Source organism: Pseudorasbora parva, chromosome 10 (genome assembly GCF_024679245.1).
Source record: "Pseudorasbora parva isolate DD20220531a chromosome 10, ASM2467924v1, whole genome shotgun sequence".
NCBI lineage: Eukaryota > Metazoa > Chordata > Actinopteri > Cypriniformes > Gobionidae > Pseudorasbora > Pseudorasbora parva.
Window position 1 is genome coordinate 45,611,432 of NC_090181.1, and position 17,071 is coordinate 45,628,502.

Consider the following 17,071-nt stretch of genomic DNA (forward strand, 5'->3'; position numbering starts at 1 on the left):
TTTCGTTTTGTTTGGTTAAAGTCTTTTAAATGTTCGCCGGTTCCCGCCTCCTTCTTCCCCCATCGAACATATTGTAGGCTATTACAATTTCTATGTCCAAATTATCATTACACACACACGCAACAACGATATGCCATTTGACCCATCACATCACCACCACTGCGACATTGAAACTTTTGTTGATGCCTCTCGTAACCCAGAAGGAGCGAGCGTTGCAGGAGTAGCAATGGATGAAGTAAAAGTAAAGTTGGTGAGTGGAGTAGCTATATGAAATTGTTGACATCGAGTCTTTAAAGGCTCTTTTGCTTGTTTCATTAGCCCATTCATGATGCTGTTGATGTTGAGAGGTGCAGGATAAAAAAATAAACCATTTCATTTGAATGATTTTAGCGTGTGTGATTTATCGCGGGCACAGGTCGGGTAACGGGCCAAATATTAACGGGTCTGGGCGGGTGCGGATTTAATTTTGATATTTTCACGGGTCACGGGTCGGATCGGGTGCTAAACCTTGCGGGTAAGGGCGGGGGCGGGTCTCCAAAAATGGACCCGTGCAGGACTCTGGCTGGTGATGTTTTTAACAATACAGTCAAGAAAACGGGAATACAACCCACTGCTGTTGATGGATACATTTATTAGCTTAAAAAAAAATAATAGCACATTATCATCATCAAAAATTAAGACAGTGAGAAACTTAAGTGGCTTTTTTTTACATTTGACTGCATTCATTTTAATTTCTGAATATTTATCTCCACTTTTAGACATCAGACTAACTGGAAAGACAAAATTATAAGCCTATTATATTAATGTTCTTTTTTTAAAGTTTGTTATCATTTTACTAGACTAGTTTCTTGTCTTTTGTTGTTATTTTAATAGTTAATCATGCATAATTGCTTGATGACTTAAACAGTAATAAGTTATAAATTGCTTAATGCCATTGTTTTGATATAACATTTATATACAACTTTGCATATAAAATAAGTAACAGCAATAACGTTTATTTGAATTTATTACTATTTGCATAACGTTTATTTTTCAGGGAGCCAGAATTCCCTAGCAATGGCCCTAATTGCCGAGTATATGAAACGGTGTCAGACGCTAGTTAGCCGGTAATATTTTTAGGTTTTCTAACAATGCAATGCCCTGTGAGCACATGAACGGTAAGCAAACATGAGGCATGCTCTGTGCAGAACTAGGCCGTGCATCATCACAAGATTTAAAGCCTTGGCAATTTAATTAGTCAAGCGCAAGAATGTGCAAAAGAGAACTCAGTTCATTACTTGCACGCTGTGTGGACAGTGATGTGCGCTCAAACATCTGAAGCATGCTCACGAATACCGCTCTTTCACTGGCTCTTGGACTTTAACAGACAAATTCACAAAAAAAATCATCAAAAATGCTCCTTCTGGTCAGTATCCTAGTTAACCCCTAGTGAAGTGAATGTACACAGTAGAGAAAGATCAGTGTATTGGATCCGTGCATTAGTCTTAAAGTGACAGCAGCCTAATATTCCTGCTGCTGTTTTTAATGTTAATCAGACAACACAGGACAAAAATAATAATCCTCCACTGCTCTTGGATGAATAACGTTTGTAACTTTAATAAGGTTTCAAAAGTTAAGGTGGACGTTTGATGGGAGTATTACTTTGTCAAAAATACTACTTACGGTTAGTCATAAGTTTCGGCAAGTTTTTTTCGATCATGGGTCCACTTGACGTTAAAAGGTCGGAATTTCCTTGTATGGGCCGTACGGGCAATTCTACCGGAAGAGCGTGAGAGAGAGAGAGGGAGAGAGAGCGAAAGTAACAGCCTACGCCCATCAAAGCACTGGCTTGTAGGCTGCGCTGCACAGGTGATGTGCACAATTAACAATGACATCAAAAAGTGCGTTTTTGGTTGCCAGACCAAGACAGTCCTGCACAGATTCCCCAAAAACCCGCGTTAAGGCAACAGTGGATGTAATTTGCTTTTCCAGATCAGCAACTGAGTTGCGCGAATGTTTATATCTGTTCGCTGCATTTCGGTGCCGACTGTTTCATAAACAAGGCCCAGCTCGACGCCGGATTTTCCAATCGCCTAATGTTAAAGGATGGAGCAGTCCCAACGATAAAGGTCCCAACGTTAGAACCGCAGGCGGTGAGTAAGACTGCTTCAAATGTCTGTGTTTTTGCCTATGCTCATCAAGTAGCCCAAACATGATCACGTATAGTTAATTGATCAATGGAGCATGCGATGTGTAGTGCGTGTACATTTGTTTAGCTGGCCACTATATGTGTAACTTTATGTTTGTGTATTGTAAAAGCACTCCAAACAACAATACACAAAGAGTGGGGAAATATGTTGAACTAAATAAGCGCGGTTCTTCATTCAAATGCGCTACTATTCCATGTCTTTCTATGTAAACACTAACTTAGCCTGCCGTGCAAAACCAGTCCGCTTACTAACGTTACAATTGTCTACACAAACCACGCGTAAACACACACACACACACACGTGCACAACTGCACTTCCCACATGTACACCTTCAAAGACAAAAATACGACGATATAATTCAAGTATAAATATGTAAATAACACAAGCCGCTAAGCATATTATATAGTTAGTGTATAACTTGTACCACATAGAGACGTCCTGCTCTAGTCGTTTTTGCTGCTGCTCCTGTTCAACTGCAGCCTCTGGGTCTGATTCCGGATCATAGATGTATGGCTGTATCTGATTAAAAGCCATTTTTTTTATTTTGAATAAAGTTTTTTCCCGCTGTTAGGGATGACACAGCTTTACGACGCACTCGACTCAACATAGCAGCAGCGAGCACACGTCATTATTTAGCTCCGCTCACATGATACGCCCCCACCCGCTCGGCTTTTTTCGGAAAGACTCAGAACAGCGCATCTTTCTTATATAATTATTAAAAAAATAAAGACTTTTCGGAGATATGCAGGATGCAATGCTACTCTATAGGTACTCAAGATTGACATGACACTGACTGAAACTGAGTGTTTCACCCCCCCTTTAATAATGTTTTGCAGTTAGGCTAGTAGTTTTAGCTGTGGGCTTGAATTGTGAATTTTCACTGGTATCACATGCTCATGATCGTTCTGATGTGTGCAGATATTTGGAATCGCATTCACCATCATTCAAGGCAAAATCCTGGATAACTACAGCACACTGGCCGGCAACATCTTCCTCTGTGTGTTCCTCTTCATCGGCTCCATCATGACAGGTAGACACTTATCAATTTTGGTCTAACTGAAAATCATGATTTCTAGTTTAAAGTTTTACTGTGTTAGTTTAGTTTGTCTAAAAGCAAGTAACACTCCCCATAGAAAACACACACACACGCGCACACGCACACACACACACACACACACACACACACACACACACACACACACACACACACACACACACACACACTCATACACACACACACACACACACACACACACACACACACACGCACACACACACATAAAAGAGTGTTTTTACTTGACGTGCTGATGTGTTTCTCTGCCTCGCAGCTCTTATAAAATCTGACCTGCGGCGACAGAAGGCCAATCATCAGTCTCAGACGGAGCTGAACGCTGTAGTAAGTATGATATCATTGGGCTTTAACACAAGAAATAATGTGTTTAAATATCTGAAAACGGTCTGCCTGAAGAGGGATCGGATGCTCTATCAGGCTGTGTGAAAAAGAAAAGGTGCTGCACATCCATGAGGTTCTGTCAAGGATTGAAACATAACATGGGTTTTAATTTACTTTGAGATCTTAGAATATACAATAGATCAGACTGTGCTCTACTAGGCCTGCTGTCATGCTGTTAGGATGTCTGAAAAATAATCTGATTTCTGTTTGGGACGGAAACAAGAAACAAGATTTCAATCAGAAATAAGATTGTTTTTCTCACCCCATTGGCAGATCATTTTGCCTGATTTAAGCAAAAACTCTCTTCATTTAGATTTTATTTTCCCCAGGAAAATAAAGAAATATCTTCTGTCGTTTTACTGATCTAGTAAATGCATCTTGATTTAAGAATTGTTAGATATTTAGACTAGAAACAAGACAAAATGACTGAGTAAGAAGAGCATTTTTTCAGTGTAGGCATATCGTCCTAGAATAACACAGCCAAACCAATTCAGTATGCCCATTTTAAGCTCTCCATTTGGTTAAATGAACTCTGGAGGCTGTTGAGGTTAGATAATCTACTGTAGACTGGGAGTGACACTTCAAATAAAATGATTAGATGGACTTCTGGGTGTTTTTACCAACGTTACTCAAGCTCTTGAATAGACACTTCAGCTCTACAAGAGCGACTCTTCCAAAGCATTGAGAATAATGAAGCTGATGTATAGTCACTTATGATCAGGAGTTCACATCCTGGTGAGCATCTGTCTATAGAAGTGACACAGGTTCAGCAACAGAGTCAAATACAAATAACAAATGAACAGGAGAATAAACTCCACGGGGCCATCTGGTGGTTATAGAGAGAGAGACTTTACAATATGTGCACTAATATGCATTAATTAATGCTTAACCACAGATAATCATGAGTTAATGTATGACTCATAAAGAACTAAATAATTTATTAATGATTACTTCATCAGCAATAGATTCATATATTCTTGATATTAATTAAATATGACATCCTGTATTAATTCCCTAATAACATCATATATGGAAGGGATAATGTCCACCCAGCCGGTTGTTATCGCAGAATAAACCCCTTCAGAGTGATCAGGACCCCGAGGCGAAGCGGAGCGTCACTCTGAAGGGGTTTATTCTGCGATAACAACCGGCTGGGTGGACATTATCCCGCTTATTACACGGCTACTAGTCTCCAATAAATTAGACACAAAATATTGTCTTGAGATTAAATATTTTATTAACTCTTACGCAAAGCTTCCGCGAAGAAAAACAGTTCCAACCTGCTTTAAGCCTTTATCTATTGCTGCTAAATGTTGAAAATGAATGCTGAAAGGGTTAGTTCACCCAAAAATGAAACCAAGCCTATGATTTACTCTCCCTCAAGTCATTATAGGTGTTTATGACATTCTTCTGTCAGACAAATACAATCAGAGTTATATTTAAAAAGTCCAGGCTAACGTTAATCCCAGCAGTAGTTGTGTTTAAGTCCATAAAAATGCAGCTGTCCATCAAATAACTCTCCACACGACTCCGATGGGTTAATAGAGCCAATCGATGCGTTTGTGTAAGAAAAATATCCATATTTAAAACTTTATAAAGGAAACCCGCCTTGAAGTCTTCCAGTGTAACCCACGGCTGTTTAAGTATTTAACAGCCACAAGATGGCGCCAGCATTAAGCACAGAAGTAGTACCGGTCACGATAACTCGCAGTACCCGGATGAGCGGGTGTTATCTGGAAATAACATACCGCTGGAATGCGCGATTGACCAATCAGAATCAAGTATTTCACAGAGCCGTGTAATATTAACTAATAATGTAAATGAATGTGTTACAACGGGTCGAAGCCTTGCATTTCAGCTTCCAGTCGTCTGTATTAATTAATCATTAGCTAATGATTTATAAAGGTATCATTATGTGATGACTTCACTTGTTGAGGCTCATGACTATTAACTAATTGTTAAGTAATATGTACTCGTGGTTATGCGTTTTAAATTAATTTTAAATTAGTTAATAGTCTCAACAAGTAAAGTAATAACAAATGTTGAACAAAATCATGAAAAAAGGTGAATTGTATGTGAAAGCAATGCAGTGGTTTCGTGAGAGAATGCAAAGTCAGTGAAAGGCAATCGTTTAATTGAACAACTGGATTGAAGCAATTGAATAAATCCCTCCCTCTTTCCATGATGATTTCCATTTGTGGATTAGATTAGGATGCAGGATGTCCGATCTCTGGCTCGGGTAGTGCCTGTGGTAGTGGGCCAGTACTGCGGCTGTTGTTCAGCCCAGTGTAAGTGTTAATGGTGTGGGATCGGATCTGACAGTGGAGGAGAACGAGCTGGAGGACACTGAGAGGCTGTCCTGATTCTGCCACTGATGGCCTGCTCTTACTGGGACAGGAGGGCAAAGTGCACTGCATGCTGTTCTAAAGGCTCCTCATGTTGTCTCCTGCAATAGGGGGTATTCCAGAAAGCAAGGTTAAACTACTGTCACATATACCCTGAGCTCTCGCTTCCCAAATTTTGCTTACCTGAGGTATGCTGGCTCCAAAAAACACGTCTGGGAGTAAGTTCACACATCTCAGAGTCTTTCTAAAGCCCTGTTTTCCGAGAGTCTGCTCTGCTCTGATTGGTCAGATGGCCTAGTCAGTTCTGACTTTTATTCATTCACGGGGGTTGAATTCTTGATTCTTGAATTCTTGATGGGATTGTGTTTTAACTAGTGAAATGTCACCATAGGCTGCCATTCAAATTCAAGGGTTTCAATCCACAGTTGAACTGCTACTGCACTGCAAAAAATGCTTTTCTTACTTAGTATTTTTGTCTTGTTTCTAGTCCAAACATCAAAAAATTCTTAAAACAAGAAGTATTTACTAGACAAGCAAAAGTTATTGTCTTGTTTTGGGCAAAAATTACTCAAAATGAAGAGAGTTTTTGCTTAAAATAAGATAAATAATCTGCCAATGGGGTGAGAAAAATAATGTTGTTTTCTGTTTGAATTAAGATTATTTTTCTCACCCCATTGGCAGATTATTTATCTTATTTTAAGCAAAAACTCTCTTCATTTTGAGTAATTTTTGCCCAAAACAAGACAATAACTTTTGCTTGTCTAGTAAATGTTTCTTAATGTAAGAATTTTTAGATATTTAGACTAGAAACAAGACAAAAATACCAAGTAAGAAAAGTGGGTTTTTGTGCATTGTAGTGACAATGTTAATTTCTATATAATAGCTTCTCTCTCTCTCTCTCTCTCTCTCTCTCTCTCTCTCTCTCTCTCTCTCTCTCTCTCAATTCAATTTTCAATTCAAGATTGCTTTATTGGCATGAATGTAAAAATACAATATTGCCAAAGCGAATTACATAAATAATAATACACATTGACATAAATAATAATAATTGATAGTAATAAGAAAGAAAATATTACAACACCGTATAACTTAACTTGAACTTAAATAACCGGTGTAACAAATTAGAACATTTGATACCACAGTGTTTTAACATATATACACACAATCACACATTCAGGGGGTCACTGTGGTGGACAGTAGGGACACACACTGAGGTCAGATGCATTACACACATTACACACACACTCACCTGCTGTCTCTCAGGCTGTGGCACGCACACACGTATCTCGCAGCCAGTGCCGCTGTCTGTCCCTCTCCTAGTATTATGTTTATTTGTTCTATTTCAGTCATGGCTGTAAAGTTATTCATTAATGTATTAAATTTATTAAAGTATAGGTCTCTTATAGAAATGTATTTGTGACAGTGAAGGAGGAAGTGCGTCTCTGTCTCGATCTCTCCTGTCCTACAGTGAACACACACCCTTTGCTCTCTCTCTCTCTCTCTCTCTCTCTCTCTCTCTAAATTATATGTTCAATAAGTTATGACAACATAAGTTTTTACATTGTTTTAACTCATCAAAATAAGTTAAGAAATGTTAAACTTTATATATATATATATATATATATATATATATATATATATATATATATATATATATAAATTACACCAGTCTCTATGCAGGTTAGTTTTTAAGTCAAGTTTTCTTGTCCTTTTGACAAACATGAGCATTTTTGAGCAAGATGTGTGTCTGCGGATAATGTCGGCAACTTTATGATTGCTTGTATGTGAACCATATTCCCACCAAGCAATAACCTGATAAATTAAAATATTACTGTATGAAACGGTGTGTAATGTCAAATAAGTTTGACTTGACTATTACTTTTTCTTGTTATTTCGGTGCATTTTTATGTTGTATAATTATATCATGGTTCCTTAGGTAATGATGGATGATTTAGTGTTTCTGTTTTTCCCATTTAGGGCTCATTCATATATTCCCAAGATGGAAAATCATTGCAGTAAAAGAGCTTAAGATGTAATGACGGAAACCACCGGAGTGACACTTTCTTTAGCACACGCGTACACACCTTCATCATCATATCCATAAACCAGCCGCTATCCTGAATAATGACAGCAGTTTAACTGCACAAGAGACCCTTCAGTTGGCTGTGGTTGTTCCTGCAGTATTTACACTAACATATAGTTGGAGCTCACTAAATGCCACAACACTATTTTTGTACAATACATTTTTTGTAGAACATTCAATTCACACAAGTATGATTATATGAACGATTGACATGAAATGCTTGTGTTTCATAAATGAGATTTAATATGTTTTAATGAGTTAGAGTAAATAAACGTATCATGTTTGCATGATGGTTCCTTAAATCTGACCTCATGTTTTTATTACTAGAAGTATTAATCTAGTACAAGTGACTGTAACAGACACATCTAGATCCTGTTGAAGAAGAGATGTCACACAGTGTTCAGGTTGCTGATGCTGGACATCCCAATTATTATTATTTTTATTATTATTATTATTATGGTAAGTGGAAGTCCTTCAATAAAGCCATCAACTGAAACTCACGGCAACAATATACAAACCTGAAATGTTGGGACATTGTACAAATTGTAAATAAAAAAGGAATGCAGTAATTTACAAATCTCATAAACTTATATTTTATTCACAATAGAATATAGATACCATCAAATGTTGAAAGAGAGACATTTTGAAATGTCATGCCAAATATTGGCTCATTTTGGATTTCATGAGAGCTACACATTGTGTGATTCCCCCAATGCTGCGGCGAACGATAGTGGAGCAATATCAGAAAGGAGTTTCTCTGAGAAATAAACTGCTAAGAGTTTGAAGTTATCATTATCTAAAGTGAATAATATCATCCAAAGATTCAGAGAATCTGGAACAATCTCTGAGCGTAAGGGTCAAGGGTCAAAACCAAACTGGATGCCCGTGAACTTCAGCCCTTAGACGGCACTGCATCACATACAGGAATGATACTGTAATGGAGATCACAACATGGGCTCAGGAATACTTCCAGAAAACATTGGTGAACACAATCCACCGAGCCATTCGCCGTCGCCGGCTAAAACTCTATAGGTCAAAAAAGAAGCCATATCTAAACATGATCCAGAAGCGCAGGCGTTTCCTCTGGGCCAAGGCTCATTTAAAATGGACTGTGGCAAAGGGGAAAACTGTTCAGGGGTCAGACATTTGAAAACATTTGGCGCATCATAAAGAGGAAGATGCGATAAAGAAGACCTAAGACAGTTGAGCAACTAGAAGCCTGTATTAGACGTTTGCAGACTGATATAAAAAGAAAGGGGATGCCACACAGGAGTAAACATGGCCTTGTCACAATTTTTTTGAGATGTGTTGATGCCATTACATTTAAAATCACCCCCCCCCCCCCTTAAAATGATACATTTCTCATTTTAAACATTTGATATGTCATCTATGTTGTTTTCTGAATAAAATATTGACATTTGAAACTTCCACATCATTGCATTCTGTTTTAATTCACAAATTAACAACTTTTTTGGAAACGGGTTTGTACAGGGTTACTTGAATGTGCAAGAACATCCGTCATGTGATCATGCTCATGTCTTACGTACAGTACAGTACTACAGTACTTTCTTAGAAAATAACTATTTATAGGAATATATGCAAAGCAGCGGTGTAGTGTGTAATGCATGACTGATGGACTCGTTTTGATTCAGTACCAAAGGATTTGAATATAATATAACACAAAGTCTTATAAATGTACATTCAATTTTTAAAACATTAAAATAGATAGCTAGATTTACGATAGTAATAACTGTGGAAACGTGTCATCAGTTTGTAAGTAATGACCCATTATTATTAAAGCTTGGTTCCACCACAGGATAAAAAAGGTATACTTGCAACGTTTATCTCACACTTCTGATATTTTAAAGCTACACTGTGTAACTTGTTTAGTTTATTCTTAGCTAAAATCACTTAGTTCTTTCAAAAATATGTGCTCATTAATGTATATTTACTTCTTTCAAGTAATAAAGTATTCTCTTAATTTTATAATATGCCATTGAAAATACATACGGGTGAGGGGTTCGAATGCCGGTCGCCATGTTGCTCCTCCATCTTGAAAGTACAGTAGCCAAAGAGGGACATACCCGTAAATTCAAGCTTCGCTTTTCGCGTTTTTACACTCGATGGCACCGTGTCGAATGTGAAGAGGGGGATTGCTTGAGGCTGCTATATGATGATGGAGGATCACTCTTAAGCCCCTTTCACACTGCACGTCAGACCCGCAATATTCCCAGAACATTGCCGGGTCGCCTTCTGTGTAAAAGCAACCACGTCCCGGAATTGATTACCGAATTCGACCCGGGTCGGGGACCTAGTAACATTGCGGGATATGTATCAGTCGCCAAGGAAGCGGAAAAGAGAATTAAGACGGCAACGGGACAGGCAAATCAACAAGACAAACGTAAATATTGGAGTGGCCTTTCCAAGATGGAAAGAGCTCATGAGGAGCAACGATTTTAAAAAGAACGCTGACGTTTCCTGCTTTCTTCTCGACAGGTAATATTAATTCAGCCTATTTGTGTATATTGGAAGTTTTATTGTTGCTTGGCTAATTATATCATGGTGTGCTGTGCATAACACTAGAACGACGTCTAGGATAGTTTTCCTCGCGTCAATGATGAAAAAGTATTGTTTACCTTATAACATATATCCGTGTTCTATGACGGATAACATGAGATTAATATTTTAATGGCATTATAATTTGTTTGCTTTACGCTAGTGATGTCGGACAATATACAGAATAACGATAGCACTGATAAAAGTTACTTTACTAAGATTAGCTTGCATTCGTCTGGGAACCTGATAGCTGATGTTAGCAATGAACTGGTAAAAAAATAACGAAAACGTAAAACTATTATTTATTTTACATAGATTAATTTGATCATAGATAATTTGGCAAATTAAATAACAGCAAATTATAATAGTTTTCAAAAGTAACCTCATCACTTGAAGCAACACTCACCGAAGAGGTCGAACTGGAAGCCATGACTAAATCGGCCACCGTAGGAGTTGAAACGAAATCGAAATTGAGAGGAGCAGAAACTATTATTCACTGGATGGTCATATACCTTTACACCACTAGATGGGGGAAAATATCACACAGTGTAGCTTTAAATTTGCAATTTGGACCTTATAGGTCACATATTGCGTGTTTATCTCATAATTCTAAGGAAAAAGGACGTTTTTTTGGGCGTTACGAGCAATAAACCAATCAGAGTCTCATCTCCCTTTCCCTTTAAAAGCCAGATTCCTGCCTAATGTATTGCTGTCACGCATCAAAAAAATAAAAAGACGTGTGAGAATATAACGCACAAAACTGAAAAATCAATGCAAAGTAAACCAAAATCACAAACAACGCGGTCACAGAAATAAAATTAATAAGTGTGAATCAAACATTTAAACAAGTTTAAAATGATATAATTAAAATGATCTGAATCACACACAAAATCATGTTTTCTGACCTATAAATAAAAAACTCTGAATTGTGAGAAGTCATAATTACACTTTTTTTATTTCATGGTGGAATAAAAGTTTCAAACATTATAAATCAAAAGAACATTCACAGATGGAACACAATGATTTCACAAAAAAATTAGATAATTTATCTTTTATTCATTTCATATTGCTTCAAATATCCAGCAAGTAGAGCAACACTGGAGCTAAAACTAGCTGAACTAAGATCTGTGTGTACACTGATTAAACAGAGGATGGCCTCAGAGCTGAGTTCATGTGTAGTTATTGCCCTGATCTGTGTGTGTGCTGTTGATATGAGTGTATGTTGCTCCTGTGTATGTTACAGTATTTGTATAGAAGCGTTTGTGTAAAAACTTGTTAATGAATTGAATGTCACAGTCAATAATAAAGAGTGATGACTAGTTTAAGCGCACTACATGGCTAAAATGCGATCGCCAGTGTGTCTTGTTTTTTGTGCATGTTGAACACGTAGATGAGCCATGTAAACGTTCTGGCGAAACACTAACAGCGACGAGCAGTAAACAACATTCATGTTCATCTGATGTAAAACCCTTTTCATGTAAACGCTTCTTCTTGAAGGCATTTGTGATTTGTGTGATAAACACATATGAATGTAACTTCACTAAATCTCCTTCAGTAGCTAAGAGCTGGGTACAACAAGGAAGAAGCTCAAATATATGTCAAAAATACAAAAATGCTCTTCTTATTTAGTATTTTGTTTTGTTTCCAGTCCAAATATCTAAATATTCTTAAACCAAGATGCATTTACTAGATCAGTAAAACTACATAAGATATTTTTTTCTTGTTTTGTTGAAAATAAAATCTAAATGAAGAGAGTTTTTGCTTAAAACAGGCAAAATGATCTGCCAATGGGGTGAGAAAAATAATCTTATTTCTGATTGAAATCTTGTTTCTTGTTTCCGTCCCAAACAGAAATAAGATTATTTTCCTCACCCCATTGGCAGATCATTTTGCTTGATTTAAGCAAAAACTCACTTCATTTAGATATTTGGACTGGAAACTATTACTGAGTAAGAAGAGCATTTTTTGCAGTGCAGATAAAGAAGAAGCTCAAATATAAGTTGTTTGACGGCACTACTTTTCTAATATAATAGCTAAAACTCTTTGATTTTGGACAATTAAACTTCAAATAACAATATGAAAGTATCATGTAAATATTCCACCGATGTCAGTGCTGTAAGAAGGTCGTTTGGCCTCATGTGTTTGGGTGGCAGCGGTGTATAAGGAGCACTGCCCCATCAGTCCCCAGAGAGCGTCAGTGCCAAAGGCATCAGCAGTGAAGCTCAGTTCCTCTTCTTCTGCCGCGCTCCCGTCACCTCCTGAGGCTCCGTGATACACTGGTACCCGATCAACATGCCCACGATAGAGACGCCTGCAAACACAAACCACTGTTACAGCCCAGGGTGAAGAACATCGCAATCTACAGTCCAGTGATAATATACAGCACTGAGGATAAGATGGTCGCATTTTTTGCATTTTGCATTAGTGTGACTGACTACTTCAAGATTTCAGATACAATGTACATCCATTTAGTGTCATTTTCAATGTAATAATTAATGAATTAAAGGTAGGATAGGTAGGAATTGGTTAAAAAACGTTTTTTTTTTTTCCAAATTTGTTTAAATTTTCTTTATATATCAATACATAATTAAAATGTAAGTACTCTGAAAAAGAAAGTATAATAATTAAGTGTCTGTAGACCTCTCACGACTGTTTTAAAGACAGCTCATTATTTCCATTCACTCCGCCTTCTCCCTTCTGGGCTCTTTCCAAAGCCACGCCCCCAAAACACATGAACACGCCTCACCGACCAATCAGCTGGAAGATGCATTATTGACCTGAGATGAGTCAGAATCACATGCAATTAAACATCTAACTTTATCAGTATGAATATTAACAAATAAGATGTCTTTTAGTCCTCACTATCAAGCTAGAATACTGATACTGGTAAAGTTTAAAATATATTTTTGTTTGATTTGGTAACGAGCTAGTTATATTTATAAGGCAAAGAAAACGGGTAGCATCATGTTTTTCCAATAACATCAGTTATACTGGGATGAAGATGAATTTCGAGTAAGATTCATAACATATACTGTGTTTTGCATGTAAGAGTTTCCGTGATGAAAGCATTATTGATTAGCAGTAGCTAAAGCTAACTTAGCTCTAAAAAAAGTTCCTGGATGCGGTGTACTAGCTTTAACACATGCATTTTGTTATCTAAAGTTAAATTTTGCGAAATTCAACACGACAGCGATCAACTTGAGCTAAGCATATTGAGTATTTATCATCTCTACTAATGGCTAGGTGTATAATATTGTAACTTTATGCTAAGTAATGGTATTAGCTATATTAGGCAGCTTCATGCTTCACCACCCCATCAACGCTCAAAATAGAACTTTTTAATGCACAATCCCTCACAAATAAGTCATCTTTCATCCAAGACCACATCATTGATAAGAGATTAGACCTTATGTGCTTAATGGAAACATGGCATCAGCCTGCAGTTTACGCAGCACTTAATGATGCCTGTCCTCCTGGTTACAGCTATCTGGAGAAAGCCCGCTACACTGGTCGTGGTGGTGGCTTAGCTGTAATTCATAGACAATCATTGGAGCTGTCTTTTCTCCCTCTGCCCACAGTGTTATCATTTGAATACCTTGCTTTTAAATGTAAACCCCCTTTTTCTTTGACAATACTGCTTATTTATCGGCCCCCAAAAACAAATTCAGTTTTTATCTCTGAGATGCATGACTTTCTCACAACACTCTGCTCTACTTCTGCCAACATTTTAATATTAGGAGATTTTAATATTCATGTAGATACCCCCTCCTGCCACCTGGCAGCTGAGTTTCTGCAATTATTGGACTGCCTCAATCTCCAACAGCATGTGGATGGACCCACTCATTCTAGGGGGCACACTCTGGACTTGGTCATTTCCAACTCTCCTCATATTAGAAACCTCTTGGTGTATGATCTGGGTGTGTCTGACCACCAGGCCATCTCATTGGAGCTGCCATGCCCCTCTTCCCTTACCAAAGATTCCCGTCAAATTTGCTTCAGGAACCTGAAAAAGATTAACCACGACTCTTTAACTACAGACCTTCAGCAATTCTCCTCTGTTGATCTCTCCTCAGTCTCTGAGTCGGTTGACTTCTACAACAAGTCTCTGAGCAGCCTTCTAGATCTTCACGCACCTGTCATAACTAGAATGGTCACCTTCTCGCGCTCAGCACCCTGGTACACCAGCGAACTGCGGAAGATGAAGACGGTTGGGCGCGTACTTGAGAGGCGTCTCAAGCTCTCAGGACTCACTGTTCATAGGCAAGCCTATAGAGTTCATCAGAAGGCCTACGCAAGGTCTTTGAGAGATGCTCAGTCACAGTTCTACTCTTGCATCATCAACAATAACCCTGGAAACTCCAAAAAGCTTTTCTCCACTATAAATCACATCCTCAAACCGCAAACTCACTCTTTTTCAGAAGCCACAGAAGAGAGGTGCAATAAGTTCATGACCTTTTTTAGGAACAAAGTAGACAACATCCACTTGCTCCTATCTAGCACCTCCGCTCTGCCTGTCCCGTCTGTTGATCCACAGCCAGGGACCTTCCAACATCTCTGCTGCTTCTCCATCATCACACAGCTCGAGGTTGAGGACATCATCAGAAAAATGAAACCATCCACCTGTGCACTGGATCCTTTTCCTACAGCCTTGGTAAAATCTAACCTCAGTGTCTTAAGTCCATTTATTACCAAGATTATTAATAATTCCCTCCAGGCTGGCCATGTTCCTTCATCTCTTAAAACTGCTATCATCAGACCACTTCTGAAAAAACCTACTTTAGACCCAGATGTTAATGACAACTACAGGCCCATCTCCAACCTCCCATACCTCTCTAAGGTGCTGGAAAAAGTTGTTGCTGCACAGCTTCAGGTCCATTTGGAGCATAACCATCTTCGTGAAATTTCAGTCTGGTTTCCGCTCAGGACACAGCACAGAAACAGCTTTGGTCAGGGTCACAAACGATCTTTTGATGGCGGCAGATGCTGGTTCCCCATCCCTTCTCATCCTCCTGGACTTAACTGCAGCTTTCGATACAGTTGACCATAACATCCTCCTTCACCGTTTACATTCCACCATTGGTCTCGGTCCACAACTGGTTTTCTTCTTATCTCACTGGGAGAACTGAATATGTTGCGTTAGGACAAGCTACATCCCTGTCACACAATGTCACCTGCGGTGTCCCTCAAGGCTCTGTGCTCGGACCCACCCTGTTCATACTCTACATGCTCCCTCTTGGCCGTCTCATCAACCAGCATGGGATTTCTTTTCACTGCTATGCTGATGACACTCAACTTTACTTTAGGACAAGTTCATCTCCTTCTGCTGACCTCACACCATCCACTTTGATCACTTGCCTGGATGAGATAAAGGCGTGGATGAAGCAAAACTTTCTGCAGCTAAACAGCTCCAAAACTGAAGCTATCCTAGTCGGCACTCCACTTCAGGTCCAGAAGTCCGTTATCACCAGCATTGCTTTCTCTGATCAGGTCATTCCTCTTTCCACTTCAGTCACCTATCTGGGGGTCAGAATGGAATCACAGCTTACTTTTGAAGCGCACATCAATCACCTGTGTAAGACCTCCTTCTTCCACCTCAGAAAAATTGCCAAACTTCGTCCCATTCTATCACTGGCTGATGCGGAGAAGCTTGTCCATGCCTTTATCTCCTCCAGGCTGGACTACTGCAATGCGCTCCTTATTGGCATCCCTAGCAAAAATCTCCAGAGGCTGCAGTGTATTCAGAACAGCGCTGCTAGGATCCTCATGAGGGTGCGCAAAAACGACCATATCACCCCCATTCTAAAATCACTCCACTGGCTTCCTGTGTCGTTCAGGATCGAGTACAAGATTTCTCTCCTTACCCACCAGTGCATCCATGGTGATGCTCCCTCCTATCTCAAGGAACTCCTCACCACACAAACAGCCACTCGTAACCTCCGCTCTGTTTCGCTGTATCGCCTCAAAACTCCCACAGCCAATCTCCGTACTATGGGGGATCGGGCCTTCTGCTCTGCAGCCCCCAGTCTGTGGAATGCTCTCCCTGACCACCTGCGGACTCCACAGACTATAGATACTTTTAAGCGTGGTCTTAAAACCCACCTTTTTAGCAGAGCTTTTAATTGACTTGCTACTTCTTTATTTTATTTTATTTTTCAGTTTTATTTATTTATTGTTGTTGATTGGATTTTTTTTTTTTTTTTAATTCTGTAGCACTTTGAGATTTTGTTTAATATAAAGTGCATTATAAATAAAATTTATTATTATTATTATTATTATTATTATTATTATTATTATTATTATTATTATTATGTGCTCTTGATACATGCTTCATGAAAACAGAAACCCAAAAATTATAATCAAAATGAAAGATGACCTGTCCAGCAGAAATACAGCCAGCAATGAGTCGTTTTTCAGGTCCCTCAGTTCTCACCATCGTTGAAAAGCC

At 38.6% G+C, this 17,071-nt stretch overlaps 2 protein-coding genes across 4 annotated transcripts in view; one reads left to right on the plus strand and one right to left on the minus strand.

Moving 5' to 3' along the window:
• Nucleotides 1–9,337, plus strand: part of flvcr2a (FLVCR choline and putative heme transporter 2a) — a 59,226-nt gene extending 49,889 nt beyond the window's left edge. The window contains exons 8-10 of the mRNA XM_067456257.1: nt 3,108–3,219; nt 3,518–3,585; nt 7,965–9,337. Coding sequence (XP_067312358.1) covers nt 3,108–3,219; nt 3,518–3,585; nt 7,965–8,006 — 222 coding nt within the window. The 3' untranslated portion in view covers nt 8,007–9,337. The remainder of the gene's footprint in view (nt 1–3,107; nt 3,220–3,517; nt 3,586–7,964) is intronic.
• A 3,211-nt stretch (nt 9,338–12,548) lies between these two features.
• erg28 (ergosterol biosynthesis 28 homolog) overlaps nt 12,549–17,071 on the minus strand; it is an 11,634-nt gene continuing 7,111 nt past the window's right edge. For all 3 annotated transcript variants that reach the window (XM_067456270.1, XM_067456272.1, XM_067456271.1), the window contains exon 5: nt 12,549–12,937. In XM_067456270.1, coding sequence (XP_067312371.1) covers nt 12,849–12,937 — 89 coding nt within the window. In that variant the 3' untranslated portion in view covers nt 12,549–12,848. The remainder of the gene's footprint in view (nt 12,938–17,071) is intronic.